This window comes from Arvicola amphibius, chromosome 1, assembly GCF_903992535.2.
Source record: "Arvicola amphibius chromosome 1, mArvAmp1.2, whole genome shotgun sequence".
NCBI lineage: Eukaryota > Metazoa > Chordata > Mammalia > Rodentia > Cricetidae > Arvicola > Arvicola amphibius.
The window spans coordinates 68,287,800-68,304,767 of record NC_052047.1 but is presented as its reverse complement, the minus strand read 5'-3'; the positions used below and the strand labels follow the sequence as shown (position 1 = coordinate 68,304,767).

Sequence of the window (16,968 nt, the reverse complement as noted above, 5' to 3'; positions counted from 1 at the left end):
GACTCAGATCCAAACCTCCATCCGTATCAATATCTGTGCCACCACCCACTCACAAAACCAGTCTATCCCTGGTATATTGGAGCTCCTCGTTTAGTAACTAGGAAACAGCAGTCAGTGCTATCTGCCAAAGTGGGCCTGGCCACTCCCACCAGTCATCCCTTAGCTCCTCTGTCACAACTAGCTGAACAATTGTTTTTTTCTTAGAATAAAACATTTTTGACTAAGAATATGGCAGAAATGTAGAATGTTTGTCTAATACATACAAGGCCCTGGATTTGGTTCCCAGCTCCACAAAAAACAAAAAACTCAAAAAGCTAATAAATGTTAATGACTTGTCCAAACACTGCTTAAAGTAACTTCATTTATTATTGGGAGGCCCACAAAGGAAATGTTTCTCTGTAAGGTTCATGAGGCTCTGCAAGATTTATATATTTTGTATACATATAGGATAAGGGCATGGTGCAATGGCTGAGTAGGTAAAGGTGCTTGCTGACAAGATGAACAACCTGAGGTTGATCTCCTGGTTCCACATGGTAAAAGGAAATGAACTAACTCTCACAACTTGTGCTCTGAGCCATGTGTGTGTGCTTGTGCACATACGCACATACAGATATATACACCACACAAAAAAAATGCAATCAGTCCTCTAGAACAATGACAAAATGGGGAATCCAAGTTTTTAGAGTCCCAGTAGGTATAACTCAAGTGGTCATAACTTTTTGGTTTTGATTTTTTGAGATAAGGTCTCACGTACACCAGGCTAAGAACTGGTCTTGAACCCCTGATCTGACTGTCTTTACCTTCCAGGTGCAACTAAGTATGCCACCAAACCTAGTTCCAAGTGTCATACTTACATGTAACATCTGTGTCAACTTAAAGGCACACAGCCTTAAAAAGACACCTACCTCCCTATGTAATGTAAACCACACACAGATTTGATTTGGATCCCACTAAATCAGGTCACCACGTCTGGAAAATGCCCAGGGAGACTAATGGCTTCTAGAAAAGCCATTGGGTTGTCTCTTGCAGTGCTGCCTAAGCCATAGTCTCTACACATCAGGAAACAGTTAGAAAGATATAATGAGAAGGCAAATGTATTTATTTCAGGAAATTCCAGTGCTCTAAGTTGGCTTACTGCTAATTTTAGAATTAGATCTTCCAACATAAGGAATGGATTTCAGCAGAAAAGCCTGACTCTGACTCAGCCCAGCTGGCGGGGCTTTTTAAAGGTAATTTCCAATTTAGGTTTTTGACAGGAAAGTGCAGGTCTGGGAAGACCTACCTACAGAGAAAAGATTCCTTTTAGCCAGTTTTGGTTGCAGATACCCACTGCTTGCTCCTGAGTACCAGGTTTAGCAGAGCAGACCTAAATATAGCTCTCTCCCAGAGCAAGATCCTGACCTGTCCCTTCATTTCAAAGCATGACGCTATTTACAATTTGAGAGAGAGAGAGAGAGAGAGAGAGAGAGAGAGAGAGAGAGAGAGAGAGAGAGAGAATGCATATGCTCACTAGTGCTCACATGGAGACCAGAAGATGACACTGAGTAACCTTCTCTATCATTTTCTGCTGTGGGATGGTCTTTCTGTATGCTATATGTGTTGTTCTCATTCGTTGGTAAATAAAGCCGCTTTGGCCTATGGCAAGGTAGGAGGATATAGCAAGGAGGGAAATCCAAGCAGAGATACAGGAGAAGGATGGAGTCTGGGAGATGCCAGCCAGCCAGCCAGCCAGCCAGCCAGCCAGCCGCTGAGGAAACAAGACAGATAAAAAATAAGGTAACGAGTCATGAACCCTGTGGCAAAGCACAGATAAGAAATATGGGTTAATTTAAATATAAAAGCTAGCTAGTAATAAGCCTGAGCCTCGGCCAAGCATTTATAAGTAAAATTAAGCCTCTGAGTGCTTATTTGGGAACTGGCAGGCAGGAGAGAAACCTCCGATTACAATTTTCCATCTTATTTTTTTGTGACAGGGTCTTGTACTGAGCCTGGAGCTCACCATTATGGTTAAGCAGGCTAGCCACTTAGTGGGCCTCAAGAATTTGCCTATCTTTACCCACCAGGGGTGGGGTTACAATCACCCACACACACAGACACACATACCACCTTTTATGTGGTGCTAGAGTCAAATTCAAGTCCTATACTGTACAGCAAGCATTCTACCCACTGAGCCATCCCAAGTTCATATTTATAATGTCTACAAAAGTGACTGCCATGGTTAAAATCCCATCTTATAAACACAGTGGTGTTTTTTACACTAGAGATAGAATTCTTATCTTTGTACATAAAAATATATTCATTCCATCACTAAGCTACACAATCAACCTTTTTCTTCCTTCCTTCCTTCATCTATCTGTCTGTCTGTCTGTCTGTCTGTCTGTCTGTCTGTCTGTCTGTCTATCTAGGGGCTTGAGACAGGGTTTCACTGTAGCTTTGGAGCCTGTCCTGGAACTACCTCTGTAGACCAGGCTGGCCTCGAACTCACAGAGATCTGCCTGCCTCTGCCTCCCGAGTGCTGGGATTAAAGGCATGAGATGAGCCACCACCACCCGGCTAACCTTTTTATTTTTTATATCTTTTTTTTTTTTTTAAAGACAAGATTTTGGCCTTGGTTGACCTAAAGCTCACATTGTAAAAACCAGGCTGGCCTTGAACTCACAGAGACCCACTTGCCTCTGCCTCACATAATTAGGGAACTTGAAGGAATATCCAATCCATTTTGTTTTCCTTTTCCAAAAATATAGTTTATGTCTGTGTGTAATTACTCAGATTCTCTGGTTGTGAGTTGCCTGACATGGGTGCTGGGAAACAAACTCAGGTCCTCTGTAGGAGCCGAAAGTGGTCCCAATGTCTGAGCCACTCCTCCAGCTCCTATTTCCTTTCTTTGAAACAGAACTCACCACATAGCCAGGCTAGCCTCCAAATCCTCACTACCACTGGGATTACAGGTGTGCATCACTATAACAGTGATGGGTTTTTCTTTTTAAGAGAATTCAGGGGCTGGAGAGATGGCTCAGCGGTTAAGAGCATTGCCTGCTCTTCCAAAGGTCCTGAGTTCAATTCCCAGCAAACACATAGTGGCTCACAACCATCTGTAATGAGGTCTGGTGCCCTTTTCTGGCTTTCAAGCATACACACAGACAGAATATTATTTAAAAAAAAAAGAGAGAGAGAACTCAGAAGTCGTGCTTTTCTGTCTATGACAGCAGAGCATGACACAATTATTGGAAAGTCACTTGCATACATGTGTGCACACAAGCCTGTGGATACCAGAGGTTGATATCAGGTGTCTATCATTTCCCACCTTATTTAAGTTTATCTATATATTTATTTTAGATAGTGTCTGATAGTGTCTAGCTGGCCTGAAACTCACAGTGATTGACCTGCGTCTGCCTTCAGAGTGCATCAACACACAGGCCCCACTTTAGTTTTTGAGGCAAGGGACAAGGTCTCTCACTGAATCTGAAGCACAATGATTTGATAGACTTCCCCGCCAGCAAGCTCCAGGAATCTGCCAGTCTCCATTCCCCAGTACTAAGGTTACCAGAAATACGTATCACTAAATCTTGCTTTTACATGGGAGCCAGAAATACAAACTCAAGTTCTTGTACTTTCATGACAGGCACTTTACTGAACTGAGCCATCTCCCCAGCCGCTGGCATTTTTCTTTTAATGCTCTCTTAGCCACTAATGTTTCACATGAGATTTTCTTCTAAAGAAAACATTCTAAGAAGAAAAGACAATGTTCAAACTCTTCTTACAGCTTCACTGACCAAGTAGAAACACTGGAAACAATCTCAAGAAAACATAGTCTCAACACCCTGCATCCTTCTTTATAGAAAGCATCCAGCATGAGAGAAATCATAGAGTAATGTAGGAAATGTTTACAATTTAGCATGCAAGGAAAATCAAAGACATGATAGTATTTGTGCTGGTATTACCATATCCAAAAAAGGATGCTAAGAGCAGAAGGAAACAGGAAAAGGAGACAACAGCTGGCAGGAATTGTCCTGACAGTAAGATTGCACCTATTCCTTATGCAACACCCTTTTCCCAATTATTAACATCATAGGAGAAATGGCAAAGGCATTAATGTTGCTATGAAACATTAGCCAACTAAACATAATAATACCCAATGTCCTAATCTTAGGGCAGTTTTTAGGTGAAAGTCTAAGTTAAAGTGACATAAACTCTCATGGAGTGGACACTGCGAAAGATGTCAAACAATCTCTTTTGATGTTTTACTTGAGTAGGAAGTTGGGAAAGAAACACCTATTAAATGATACAAGGTGGCAGAGATGTTGCCTCACGGGAGTGACTATGAATGTGGGCCTAACACAGCACATGCCCCTGGACACTGTTCAGGGCCAAGTAGTACTCATGTAAGAAGCAGTCTAGTTCAAGAAAAGCCAGAAATCCAGACAAATTGTGAAATCACTTCATTTTTAAGTGTGGTAATAGGAATTTTTAAGAAAGATTCTACGGACAAACAAAACATATGTAGACTGGATATATCTGTGGATTGTCAAAAACAAAACAAAACTCTACAAATGCCCTAAGCCAGGGGATGAGTTGGCCTTTGGAGTCAAGTGGGCCTAAAGATTACATCTAAGGATGTAGGATGAAGAGGTTGGGGAAAAGCCTGACCAATTTCCACCCTGCCCAGAAAGATTAACTAAGTGTTTAAACATAACTGAGCTTTACTCAGTCCTATCAGCTGCAAGTGATCATGTACGGCTCCTTACACAAGGAGAATGATCAACTCTGCCTTCTATCTCCTCTGGTCAGCAGCCCAAACACAGCATACACATCATCAGGGAAAAGAAGCCACCAGGAATTCCCTCAGGCTTGTTTTGGAAGCTGAAAGTCCTGGTGACTCTACAGTTGGGTATGGCTCTCACTGTGGTTACTGCTGTTACATGTCAAAGACACCAGTCCTGCTTATTGCCCACCTCAAGGCCCTACTGTGGTTTTGGAGGAATTAACAAGCCTAAGCCAGAGTCTTGAAAAAGAAAAACAAAAAAACAAAAAACAAAAACTCATGCTACCTTTGTGCTGACTCAAAAGCCCTTTATGTTACAATTTTCCCCAACCCACTGTGCAGAAGCAGCTGTTACCTGGCCACAAAACTGGCAGTCTTGTCAACGATATTCCTGACCTCTGGAGGAGGGTAAATAATCCCTACCACTGGCTTGGAAGGAGTGGATTCCTCCTTTGATGTTGCTTCTTCTTCAACTGGCTGTGAAAACAAAAGGAAAGATCTTCAAATTCCTGATTTGGGTTAGGCTATCATAAATCAGCTTCTAGCATTTCTCCAAGACATGGCTGACAATAATCTTTGTCCTTCAGACTTCTTATATATACTTATGGGGCCATTCCTAAGAGCTAGGGAAAAGAATGGCTTTCTTGGCTCCCTTTAGACAGGCAGACTGGTGTGATCAGATACACAATTTTTTTTTGCTTATTTGCTGACAAAGGGCTGAACATGCTAAACAAGGAACTGATTATATCCTTAGCCTCCAAATCTGCATTTTTACCCAATGTCCATGTGATTCAGATTCACAGATATTGACCACATCTAAGAAACCAAATTTCAGAATCCAAAAGGCCATGTCTTTAGCCCTGAACCTAGTATTGTGTCTTGCATAGAATACTTAATAACTGTCTGCCAAAGAGCAGCTCAGTAGTTTAATGTGTTTACCCTGCATGAGGTTCTAGGTTCTATACCTAACACAAACAGAAATAAAGGAGAGGAAAAAAAAAAGAAGAAGAAAAAAGTCTGGCCGACAGATCATTCTGTCTTAATTGTCCATTTTTTTATCCACCAATTCCATAAACCTAGCCACTGTTAAATGCATAAATGGTTTGTGGAGCTTCAATGGACTTCGACACCAACGGTTTTATCCAGTGGCTTCGTCTTCCTCTCAGTTAAAAGGTGGGCTCTCATCTTAAAAAACTGAGATTCCCTCCATCTTCATGTTCCTCTGGGCTGCTGCATTCCCCGTGTTCTTCCTCTGGCAGCTGAACATCCCAAGTTTCTATGTCGTCTCCTATTTGGTTCTCATTTACTTCAAGTATTTATTTATTTTGGGGGGTTTTGAGACAGGGTTTCTCTGTGCAGCTCTGATTGTTCTGGAACTCACTTTGTAGACCAAGCTGGCCTCAAACTCACAGAGATCCGCCTGTCTCTGCTTCCTGATTGCTCAATTCAAATATTCTTAGCAGCGGCAGGAGCCTGATCTTCTGTCTTCTACATTTTACCTCTTATCCTATACACTGGAAACCTCTATACCAGCAGTTCTCAACCTGTGGGACTCAACTCCTTTGGGAGCTGAACGTTCCTTTCTTTCACAGGGGTCGCCTAAGACCAACCTACATATCAGATATTTATGATTAATAACAGTGGCAAAATGCAGTTATGAAGTAGCAACAAAAATGACTTCATGGTTTGGGGTCACAGCACAAAGACCTGCATTAAAGGGCTGCAGCATTAGGAAGGCCAAGAATCACTGTTCTAAACATATGGTTACAATTTCTTCTCAGTATTCTGTCTTCACCCAGACATGTTCTACGTTTCCTTTCCCTATTTTAGGTTGAAAAATCCTGCCTACATCGATCTCTCAGGCAAGTCTTGAATACCACCAAGCTTTAGACCCAACAGACTCCTGGGTACTTTCCTCTCCAACCTGCAAATGGTATTCCAGGCCTCCTGAGCCTCCCTAATTCACCAAACACAAAGTACACCCAGGCGCTTGAAGCATTTTAACTCTTAGGATCCTGATGACAACCTTGGAAGTGTTCTTACTCCCAAACTCCAGACAACAGGAATAACAAACTTGTGCCTGACCCCCACACAGAATCAGGATTCTAGCACATCACTTTGGCTGGAGAGCCTGTGCCAACAGCCATTCTGGGACAAACACTTGCCCATCCCTCAGACCCTCAGTGTCTTTGGGATACAGTTAACTGTTTCTCTTCCCCCTCTTTACAGCACTGCAAGTCTACGTTTTTGAAACACAAATGTCACTATTCAGCCTAAACTATCTCCCACTGTCTTCATAGACATGTTCAAATTCTACCACCATTATCCCAAATTTGCACTTGAGCCACACTTGTTCCCGTACCTTTGAGAAAAGAGGGAGCATATGACTCTACTGTGGTGCTTTTGTAACTATTATTTGGTATCACTTTGTCTGTTATTCCCCAGTGTTGAAGAAAATACACAAGCACACAAATACGTAAACGTCTGGAGAAAGGACATGGGCCTCATCTGTCATATTTGGGATTGTATTCTGAACCCAAAGCAACAATCAGCATATAGTATATGCCTGATAAGCGTATGGTGACTAATTTCCTTTCCCCCATCACTCTTCATTGTTATTCTTTCCTGCAAAACAGCCATTCACCTCTCACTCCTGCGGACTTTCCTCACATTGATTTCCCCTCTGCTCCAGCAAGCAGTGCTGGTTAAATTCACAGCTTATTTGTAGTCAACCTAACTGCAATTATTTACTCGCATACTTCCGCCTCAGCAGTCTGTTAGCTTTTGGGTCTCGCCCTATAGTCCAAGCTAGCCTTTAATTCATGATCCTCCTGCCTCAGACTCACAAATGCCGGGATTACTGACGTGTGTCATGGGCCCAGCCTTGAGAGCTTTTAAAGGCTGCCTGACATTTTATCACTTACACCGACACAGAAAATAAACATTGTTTATGCATATACTTTCACTAGTCTGGGCTCTCTCTTAAGGCAGGGGTTACGTCTCATCCGTTCTCCAATAATGAAGACTGGAACCTTGTACGGTTTAGGAAAAGCACCGCGTAGGTGTTTGGAAAAACGAAAAAGACATAAGGCAATCTAGGAAATTAGCGATTACTGGACAAAGGCTGAGCGACCAGTAGGCCCAATGCTTCTCACATCTGAACGAAACACCTTGGGATCGGCTTAAAATAAGGTGTAGAGCGGAGGCTTCGTGATTCTAATAAGCCCCCAGGTAGAAGCCTAGGCTGCAAGTCCGCAAGCTTCTTTGAAAATTCCGGTTCTAGGGAGCTTTTTGGGACCAGAAGGCAACGCAGCGCGTTGACTCCTGGGACTTGCAGTCCCTCCACGTCCTTCAGGGCTGCCTGAGCTTCCAGCAGGAGTGCCGTAGCGCCCGCGCGGGAGGGGGAGGGACGAGGCCTACACCGGAGCAGCGGGCTGAGGAGCACGGGGCGCGGTACCTGTTTGGGCTCAGTAGCTACTGGAGGCGGCGGAGGCACCGCCTGCACGGGTCCGGCCGGCATGACTGCGACGCTCAGAGCTGCCAGTCCGCCTCAGGGTAACAACCGGTACGGCGGTAAGGTTAAGCTCCCCACACGAAGGCTACAACGCAATGGCAAGATGGCGGCTACCCAGCGGAAAGCCGCGGAAACCAGTGAACACACTTCCGGCCCCGCCCCCCCGGCCGTGGCGCACTTCCCACCCCACTGCGCGGGCACGGCGGCGCGCTACGCTGTTGCCATGGCAGCGGTCGGGGCGCGCTGCTAAGGGTTTCGAGGGATCCCAGGAGCCGCAGACGCTCTGGGGGAAGTTCTGTGAGCCGGCCAGACACAGAGCTGAGGCTGCGACGCCGGAGACAGGTGAGCTGAACTCCCCTCCCGGCCCTGCCCGCTTCTCGCTCCCTGCGACCGCACCTTGCTTCCAAGCCCCCCACTCCAGTCTTCCTTCCTGCTTGGCCTGTCATTTTGAAGAATTTTCCTCCCAGTAGACCTGTTGCCGTAGAGTCCCACCTAACTACACCTTTAGTCCCTTTTTTCTGTTCAGCACCACCTCCTCCGGATCCCTCCTTACAGAGCCCAAGCCCCCAATTCCTTGGGGTCTCTTCCCACTGGCCTCTTTTCTAAGGTGCACCCTTAACTTCCATAGCCCCGCCCTCAAGCCAGACCTCTTCCAATCAAAGCTGTTCTCCAAACTCCCACCGGTGCCGGCCTGCCGACCACGCCTCTCGCATCCCGGAGACGTAAATCACCGTCTTTTCTCTCTTGAGATCTTCTAGGTCCCCATTCCCTTTCCTCTCCCAATTCCCGAATACCGAAAGAGGGTTCTGTGCTCATCCTGCTTCGCTTCACCTGTGAAATGGGGCAGCAACAAAACGCCCAAGGTCCCTCTCCATCCATTCGGTAGCTGGTTATTTCACTGTTGTTAACGCAGTTAGGATCAGTTGGACATTTATTTACTCCAAGCTAGATCCTTTGTCAAACACTACAGGTAATGCATTATTTGCTCCTTAGAGCAAGCTATTTGCTGGTGAAGACCACGAAGTAAGAATCCATACTAACGAGGGAAAAAAAAGTTCTGTATGGGTGGGGGTGGGGAATCCATTCTCTGGCCAGTTTACTCTACTAATCTGATGTTTATTACTATGTCTTTACTGTGTCACTTTCATGTCCCAAGGGGTCCAGACAATAGCTAACTCAGGTCAGAGATTGGCAATTGTCATGTACCTGGTTTTAGAGTTTCAAAAATACTTTCTTAGTGGTGACTGAACCTCAGGGGGCTTCAGTCTGACTGAGAAATAAGCATGGTTTTCAACCACAGTGTTAGTTGCTTGAAAGAGGGAAGACTGAAGGTTGAATGGAGAGAAAGGCTCCTGTCCTTCCTTGGGAGTCAGAAAGCCTCAAATTACATTATGAGCTGCTACCTCTGTAATAACAGTGTTGGTTCTCTTAGAGTCATAACCTCTGTGGTCACAGGTGCAGATCAGAGCTGATTGCTTCGTGTTTATCGTTCACTCAAGACCTAGGAATGACAAAGCACATGTCATATGTTCTTCACAAGCACACTATCAATCTGCATAAGCTCTTTTCTAAAAGAATCAATAGAGAGTAACCGTGGGTATTCTATGTGCATACATGTTTGTGGTGCTGACGGTTTGCCCAGGGCTTCAGACATGTTAAGCAAGTGCTGTATTACCAAGCTGTAGTGTCTGCTTAACTTTGAATATTCTCGCTGTTTTGACCCAGAATCTCATGGGAATTGGTATCCAAAATGGCCCCACTAAACTGATTTTTTTGCACTCAGTGCTTTGTCTCCTGAATATGCTTCTCCCCAGACTGGAACTTCTTTTTTTTTTTTTTTATTGTCAAGGTGAAAGTTACAGCTTATATAGCCCTTGAATGGGGTGGAGGTAGGGGTAGGCAGGAACTCTGCTGTGGTAACTGAAGGTCATCAGTCAGCACAAGGCTCACAGTGAGCCCGTCCATGCTGTAGATAGAGTTCATGTTCATTGCCATTGTCCTTGGTTTCTCAGTCCTCCTCCACCGTCAGCCACATTCAGAGAGTCCGGTTTGGTCCCCTGTTCCATCAGTCCCATTCCGACTGGACTTGGTGGTCTCCCGTTAGATCTGCCCCAGACTGGAACTTCTTGTTTGCTTTATTTCCTTCATGGTCTTTCCAGGAAAGAAATGTTGTTTTTTTCCTTGTTGTCTCCACTTCACTTGGGGACATAAAAATCTCTTGGGCTGCACTGTCTCACCAGAGGTGGTTGCCAAGTCAACACATGGGAGATATGAGTCAAATGTATTTGTTTGTATGTGAGTATTGAGGGCGACACTCCTTGCAGGGAGTTCGTGGTTTCTAAAAGCTCTCTCTCCCTTCCTCCCAATTTTCACTTTATAGCCATGGATGTCCTTGAACTTGCATTCCTCCTGCCTTAGCCTCCTAAGAGCTAGGGTTACAAGCCTGTGTTACCATACCCTGCCTGGCCCTAGCAGGTAGATTTTCAATCCCATTATTGATAAACACATAGCGTTTTACCCTCTACACCTGTACTGCACAACACGGTAACCACTAGCCCCATGTGGCTATAAGTATTTGAAATAGGATCAAGTGTGGGGGAATCACCTTTAATCCCAGTACTGAGAGATAAAGACAGGTGGATCTCTTGTGATTTTGGGGGTTAGACTAGTCTATACAATGAGTTCCTGGATAGTTGGGGCTATGTAGACAGACATTGTCTCAAAAAACAAAAACAAGCCGGGCGGTGGTGGCGCACGCCTTTAATCCCAGCACTTGGGAGGCAGAGGCAGGCGGATCTCTGTGAGTTCGAGACCAGCCTGGTCTACAAGAGCTAGCTCCAGGACAGGCTCTAAAAGCTGCAGAGAAACCCTGTCTCGAAAAACCAAAAAAAGAAAAAACAAAAAAAAAAAACTTAAAAATGCTTTTGAAATACTACTCTCTGGAACAAATTGAGATTTGACCGATAAGGGTCAAATAAGCACTGGACTTTGTGGCTTAATAAATTAAAAAAAATGTTTAAGGGTTTGGTGTATAGCTCAATGAGTAGAATGTTTTCCTAGCATTCACAAAACCCTGAGTTCACTCTCCAACATCACTTGTAGGGGCTGGTGGTACACACTTGTCCTGAGAGCACTTGGGAAGTAGAGGTGTGGGGATCAGAACTTGAAGGTCATCCTGCTCAGAGTCAAGGCCAGCAGGGATATATACAAGACTGCCTTCTTTACTTCTTTCTTTTTGTGTTTTTTGTTTTGTTTTTAGTTGTTGTTATTATTGTTGTTGTTTAGGTTTTTCAGGACAGGGTTTCTCTGTGTAATAGTCCTGGCTGTCCCAGAACTCACTTTGTAGACCACATTAACCTTGAACTCACAGAGATCTGCCTGTCTCTGCCTCCCAGGGGCTGGGATTAAAGGCGTGGACCACCATGCCCAGCACAAGCATGTCCTAAAAAAAATATTACCCAGGCTGTAGAGGTGACTCAGAAATTGAGACCATGTATTGCTCTTGCAGGAGCCCTGAGTTCACTTCCCAGCGCTCGTGTCGGGTGGCTGACCTGCGTGGACCGTCAGCTCCATGGGCATCCATAAACATCAGTCACACTTGCACTTACAAATAAGCAAATTAAAAATAAGTAAAAAGCCAAGTATGATGACACACACCTTTTGTCCCAGCCCTCAGGGGAGTATGGGGCAGGGGCAGGCAGATTTCTGTGAGTTTGCGGTCAGCCTGATCTGTGCAGTGAGTTTCAAGACAGCCATGGCTAGATAGTGAAAGCCTGTCTCAAAAAAATAGAAAATAACAAACAAAAATCCTAATTTCATATTGTTTATGTTGAAATAATGTCTTGAGTATATTAGGATAAATAAAATTAAATTTTTTCACCCCTTTTAAAAAAGATTACTTATATTTATGTGTATGGGTGTTTTGCCTGCAGGCATGTCCAGGTACTACATGTGTGCATACCGGAAAACACAAAAGAGGGCATCACATCCTCTAGAACTGGAGGTACCCATAGATGCTTGTGGGTACTGAGAACTGAACCTGGGTCCTCTGCAAGAGGGCCATCTCTCCTACTTTCTTTTTGCTTTCTTTTTTAATGTGGTTTAAGAGAGGGAAAGTAATATTTTAACTTACTCATCACAAGGTTCATGACTGAGATCCCTAATAAGACATATGTTTAAAAAAAAAAAGGAAGGAAGGAAGGAAAGAAAGAAAGAAAAGACTGAGATCCCTAGTAAGACAGATGTTTAAGAAGAGAAAGGAAGGGCTGGAGGATGGCTCAGAGGTTAAGAGCACTGGCTGCTCTTCCAGAGGTCCTGAGTTCAATCCCCAGCAACTACATGGTGGTTCACAACCATCTATGAGATCTGGTGCCCTCTTCTGACGGGCAGGCATACATGCAGACAGAACATTGTATACATAATAAATAAATTAAAAAAACAAAGAAGAGAAAGGAAGGAAGAAAAGAAAAGAAAGCAGGGCTGCATAGACACACCTTTAATCCTAGCACTTGGGAAGCAGAGGCAGGTGGATTTCTAAGTTGGAGGCCAGCCTAGTCTATATGGAAAGTTCCAGACCAGCTAAAGCTACATAGTGAGACCCTATCTCAAAAAAAAAATGTGTTAATGTATATATACGTACATGCATGTGTCACAATGCGTGTGTAGAGGTCAAAGGACAACTTTTGTGAATTGATGTTCTCCTTGTACCACATAGGATCTGAGGATCGAACTAAGGTTGTCCACCTATGTGACAAGTGTTTCACCTACTGGCCATCTCTCTGACTCCAGATTTTTCTTTGCACTCTCCTGTGGTACTCCTCGCCAAGCAGATTTCCCACAGAGTGCCAGGCATACAAGGTCTTCAGTGAGAAGGGAGGGGAGCCAGTGTTCCTGCCTTTACCACCTTTTCAGGGAAGAGTGAGGGGACAGGAAAAGTGGCCTCTGTGCTTCTGCTGTTTTCTGTTTCCAAGCCCCATTCCTTGCATTATACTTCTTTTGGACATGGCTGTTCTAGAGGCAGCATGGCCTAAGGATGGAAGAAAGAGGGTAGATGGAAAATTTCTGCTGCCTGAGTGGTTTCTCTAGGTTCCACTTTCCCCTTTTCTGTATAAAGGCGATAGATTTGGGGCAGTGGCACTACTGTGGTCAAGCTGAAGGTCTGTATGCTCCTCAATCTTTTTTCTCATCCCTGTTGCAAAGAGGGGCTGCTTGTTAGTCCCAGCCACCCGGCTAGCTTAGCCCCAAAATAACCACACAGAAGCTATATTATTAAATCACTGCTTGTCCCATTAGCTCTAGCCTCTTATTGGCTAACTCTCACATCTTGATTTAACCTATTTCTATTAATCTGTATATTGCCACATGGTAGTGGCTTACCAGGAAAGATTTAGCATGTCTGACTCTGGCAGCTCCATGGTGGCTCTCTCTCTGCTTTCTTCCTCTCAGCATTCAGTTCTGTCTTCTCCACCTACCTAAGTTCTCCCCTATCAGTTCTTTATTCATTAACCAATACAAGCAACACATAGAAAGAAGGACCTCCTACACCACTTCCCCTTCCTCCAGCCTGGATGCTGCTTCTTACAGGTAGCTCCCACCCAATCTCCCAGGAATCCCTCCTGACTGTGTGCTCACTCACTCTCTTATGCATCCATTCTCAGGGATGGGAGGGCCGCTTGCGGCCAGCCCTGCACCTGAACCAGGAAGCCAGGAGCCAGAAAGCCAGGCATCTGCACAAGCCCCAGACCTCAGAGCCTAGTGCAAGAGGTAGACATAGTCGGTCACTCCAGCTTCATGGGCAAACATCTGTGAGAGGTAAGGACAGAACTAGTCCTCTGGGAAATCCAGAGTCCACCTCAGACCCCAGCATCACCTTGGGCCTCTGAGTTTCCCAGCACTTTTGGGCCCAGGTCCCAGGCTTGGTGACCAGGTCATACAGTAATGAGCTCAAAGGGCACGGTCCACATGTTCACAGGGGTGCAGTGATGGTAGGGTGGAGTGGATCCTAGCAGTCCCTGTCATGCTGAAGCTATGATGTGTTTTGGCTGTGTCACATCTAGCATGGCTCCAGACTTGGACCTGCCTGGGAGCAGAGACAGTGTGATGACAGGACAGACACAAAGCAAAGCTGGGGTTGGGATAGAGAAACCACAGCATCTCAGAAGCTCCATGCATTTCTATAGAGGACTGGGCAGGGGGGCAAGGTCATTATAAATACACAGGGAGACTGTGTTTATGGTTTATCGGTAGAAATAGGAGACAAGTTTAGCTAGGTAGGCACAGTCTCAGTCGGGGGCAATACTCAGGCTGTAAACATCCATGGGGAGAAAGCTATGGTGGGAATAGTCTGAATATACTGTCAACATCCATGCTTAGTGCCGCAAGGGAGGCTTTGCCATTTCCCTCTGGGCCAAGACTCTGGAGTCCTTGATAGTCTGTGCCCATATCAATAGCATCCATTCATTCAGTACTTCACTTACTTGGGACTTCCTCTGTTCCCGTCAGGTAGAAGACTTATTCCCATACAGCAAGGGGGCCTGAGGCACACAGATTCTCTGGAGGCAGGGTCGCCATGGGACTGGATAGGTGGAAGTGAGGCTGGCTAAGACATACAGAGCCAGGGTCTAAAAGGCCTGCCACTCAGGATTTCTCCCTAAAATCAGAGGTGGATTCTGGATTTGGAACACCCAGACAGGCCAGGGGGTTTATAAGGTTCTCCTGGCAATAGCGACATTACTTTGGCTGACCCTGGTTCCTCTTTTAGCCCCAGGAGTTGTGGGGATGGCACACCTGCTAGGCGGCCAGGCCTGCATGGACAGTCTGCGCAAGGACCTCACAGACCTACAGGGCACCATTGTGGATGTGTTCTCCCGCGCTGGGCCTGTGCGCTTCCCGTCCTGGAAGTTCCCTGACCGTGTGGCCTGTGACCTTGACATGGTGGCCCTTCTGGAGCACTATGACCACGTGCCAGGTGACCCTGAGTTCACACAGTTGTCCCATGCTGTGCTGCTGGAGCTGGTCATTGACAGGTGAGGCCTGGATCAAACCTGGACATCTAGAGGTGCTGACAACATGGGTAACATCCGTCATCCGTCAACCGTGAAGTGAATATACAGGTCGGGCCACAACTCAGGACCCTTTGTTTCTCTTTTCTTTCTTTCTTTTTTTGTTTTGTTTTGTTTTTCAAGACAGGGTTTCTCTGTATAACAGCCCTACCTGCCTGGAACTAGAGCTGTAGACCAGGCTGGTCTCGAACTCACAGAGATCTGCTTGCCTCTGCCTCCTGAGTGCTGAGATTAAAGTCACAACCACAGCCCCAACTTCTGCAACACCACCTTTTATTCTGTGCTGTACTCTGCTGCCCTATCCTGTCTACCTCAGGAAGTTCTGTCTTTATCCCTACTCCACCCTCTGCTATTGGACCCCATAATACCAGAGCGCTGCCTGCTATCCCCTTGGGTTTCTGTGTGGCAGGAACACTATAGCTGCTGCTTAGCATTTTCATCCCAGCTTCTGGCGTTTTGTGAACTGTGTTCCCTCGGTGCTTCTCAAGGCCAGAAACGGGGTGGGGGTGTTTTTCCCACCCTTGGCCCTACTAGGTAAAGACCAGTTGCTCCTCTGTTACCCACCACCTCTACTCTGTCATTAAAATTTCCTCCTAGGAACCACTCAAAAACTGCCCATGCAGTAAAGCTGCGGGGCCCAATGGGCATCAGAAACACTGAGGAGTGACCTGCCTGGATACAGAAGGCAGAGTACTCCTGAGAGGCCTGGAGGAGGCCTGAGTGTGAAAGCGGTGCTTGCACCCTCCACAGGGGTGGACAGCTGTGAGTGCAGAGCACTTCCTTTCCCAGGGCAGGCAGCGAAGCTGGCCCTGCCAACCCCTTCCTGCTCTCACAGAACACCCCTTTACCCACCAGGGCCCGATCACACCCTTTTCCTGTAAAGCTATTGCTGACATTCCTCCCCACCTCACACCCCAGCTGAGCATTGTGTACTTCTGAGTTAGTACTAGCTTCCTTTGTGTATAAGTGACTCCTGGGTATAAAAGTAACTCCTAGCTGGGCGGTGGTGGCGCACGCCTTTAATCCCAGCACTCGGGAGGCAGAGGCAGGTGGCTCTCTGAGTTTGAGGCCAGCCTGGTCTACAAGAGCTAGTTCCAGGACAGGCTCTAGAAACTACAGGGAAACCCTGTCTCGAAAAACCAAAAAAAAAAAAAAAAAAAAAAAAAAAAAAAAAAAGTAACTCCTGCCAGAGACAATTGAATCTAAGCTTAGCTTGGGAACCCTAGAGTGAAGGTCATGGCCTCTAGCCAACAGTGTGACATTTTGAGACGCTCAGGACATATCAATGATGGGACCATGGCTAAGGCTACATATATCACAGCATCCCCCACCACAGGTGGCTGTCCGAGAACACAGACTGATCAGCTAAATTCCCTGCTGGGTCCTAATGCCCCAGTGTTATTGTCCACATGGCCTAGAGGGTGGGCCTGGAGGCAGTATGTACCTCTTCCTCAAGGCCTCGGGGCCTCCTGCTACCCCTACCTCCTGTAACAAGATAAGTTCACTTACCTTCCAGCTGTGTGTTGCAAACATACAATTCTACCCTTAAGGTAAGTGTTGGCCATGCCTAGACACACTTTCCAACACCCCCTTTCCCTAGCATTAGCTTGACTCTAAACTTGAACTTGGAG

The 16,968-nt window shown here is 45.8% G+C and overlaps 2 protein-coding genes across 2 annotated transcripts in view; one reads left to right on the top strand and one right to left on the bottom strand.

Annotated features, from left to right (window-relative positions):
• Sf3a1 (splicing factor 3a subunit 1) overlaps window positions 1-8,399 on the bottom strand; it is a 22,641-nt gene extending 14,242 nt beyond the window's left edge. Inside the window, exons 1-2 of the mRNA XM_038324551.2 lie at window positions 8,220-8,399; window positions 5,118-5,239 (exon numbers count right to left, since the gene is read on the bottom strand). Coding sequence (XP_038180479.1) covers window positions 5,118-5,239; window positions 8,220-8,282 — 185 coding nt within the window. The 5' untranslated portion in view covers window positions 8,283-8,399. The remainder of the gene's footprint in view (window positions 1-5,117; window positions 5,240-8,219) is intronic.
• The window catches only part of Ccdc157 (coiled-coil domain containing 157), an 18,317-nt gene continuing 9,576 nt past the window's right edge, over window positions 8,228-16,968 (top strand). The window contains exons 1-3 of the mRNA XM_038324555.1: window positions 8,228-8,618; window positions 13,934-14,087; window positions 15,037-15,301. Of these exons, the coding sequence (XP_038180483.1) occupies window positions 15,054-15,301 (248 nt within the window). The 5' untranslated portion in view covers window positions 8,228-8,618; window positions 13,934-14,087; window positions 15,037-15,053. The remainder of the gene's footprint in view (window positions 8,619-13,933; window positions 14,088-15,036; window positions 15,302-16,968) is intronic.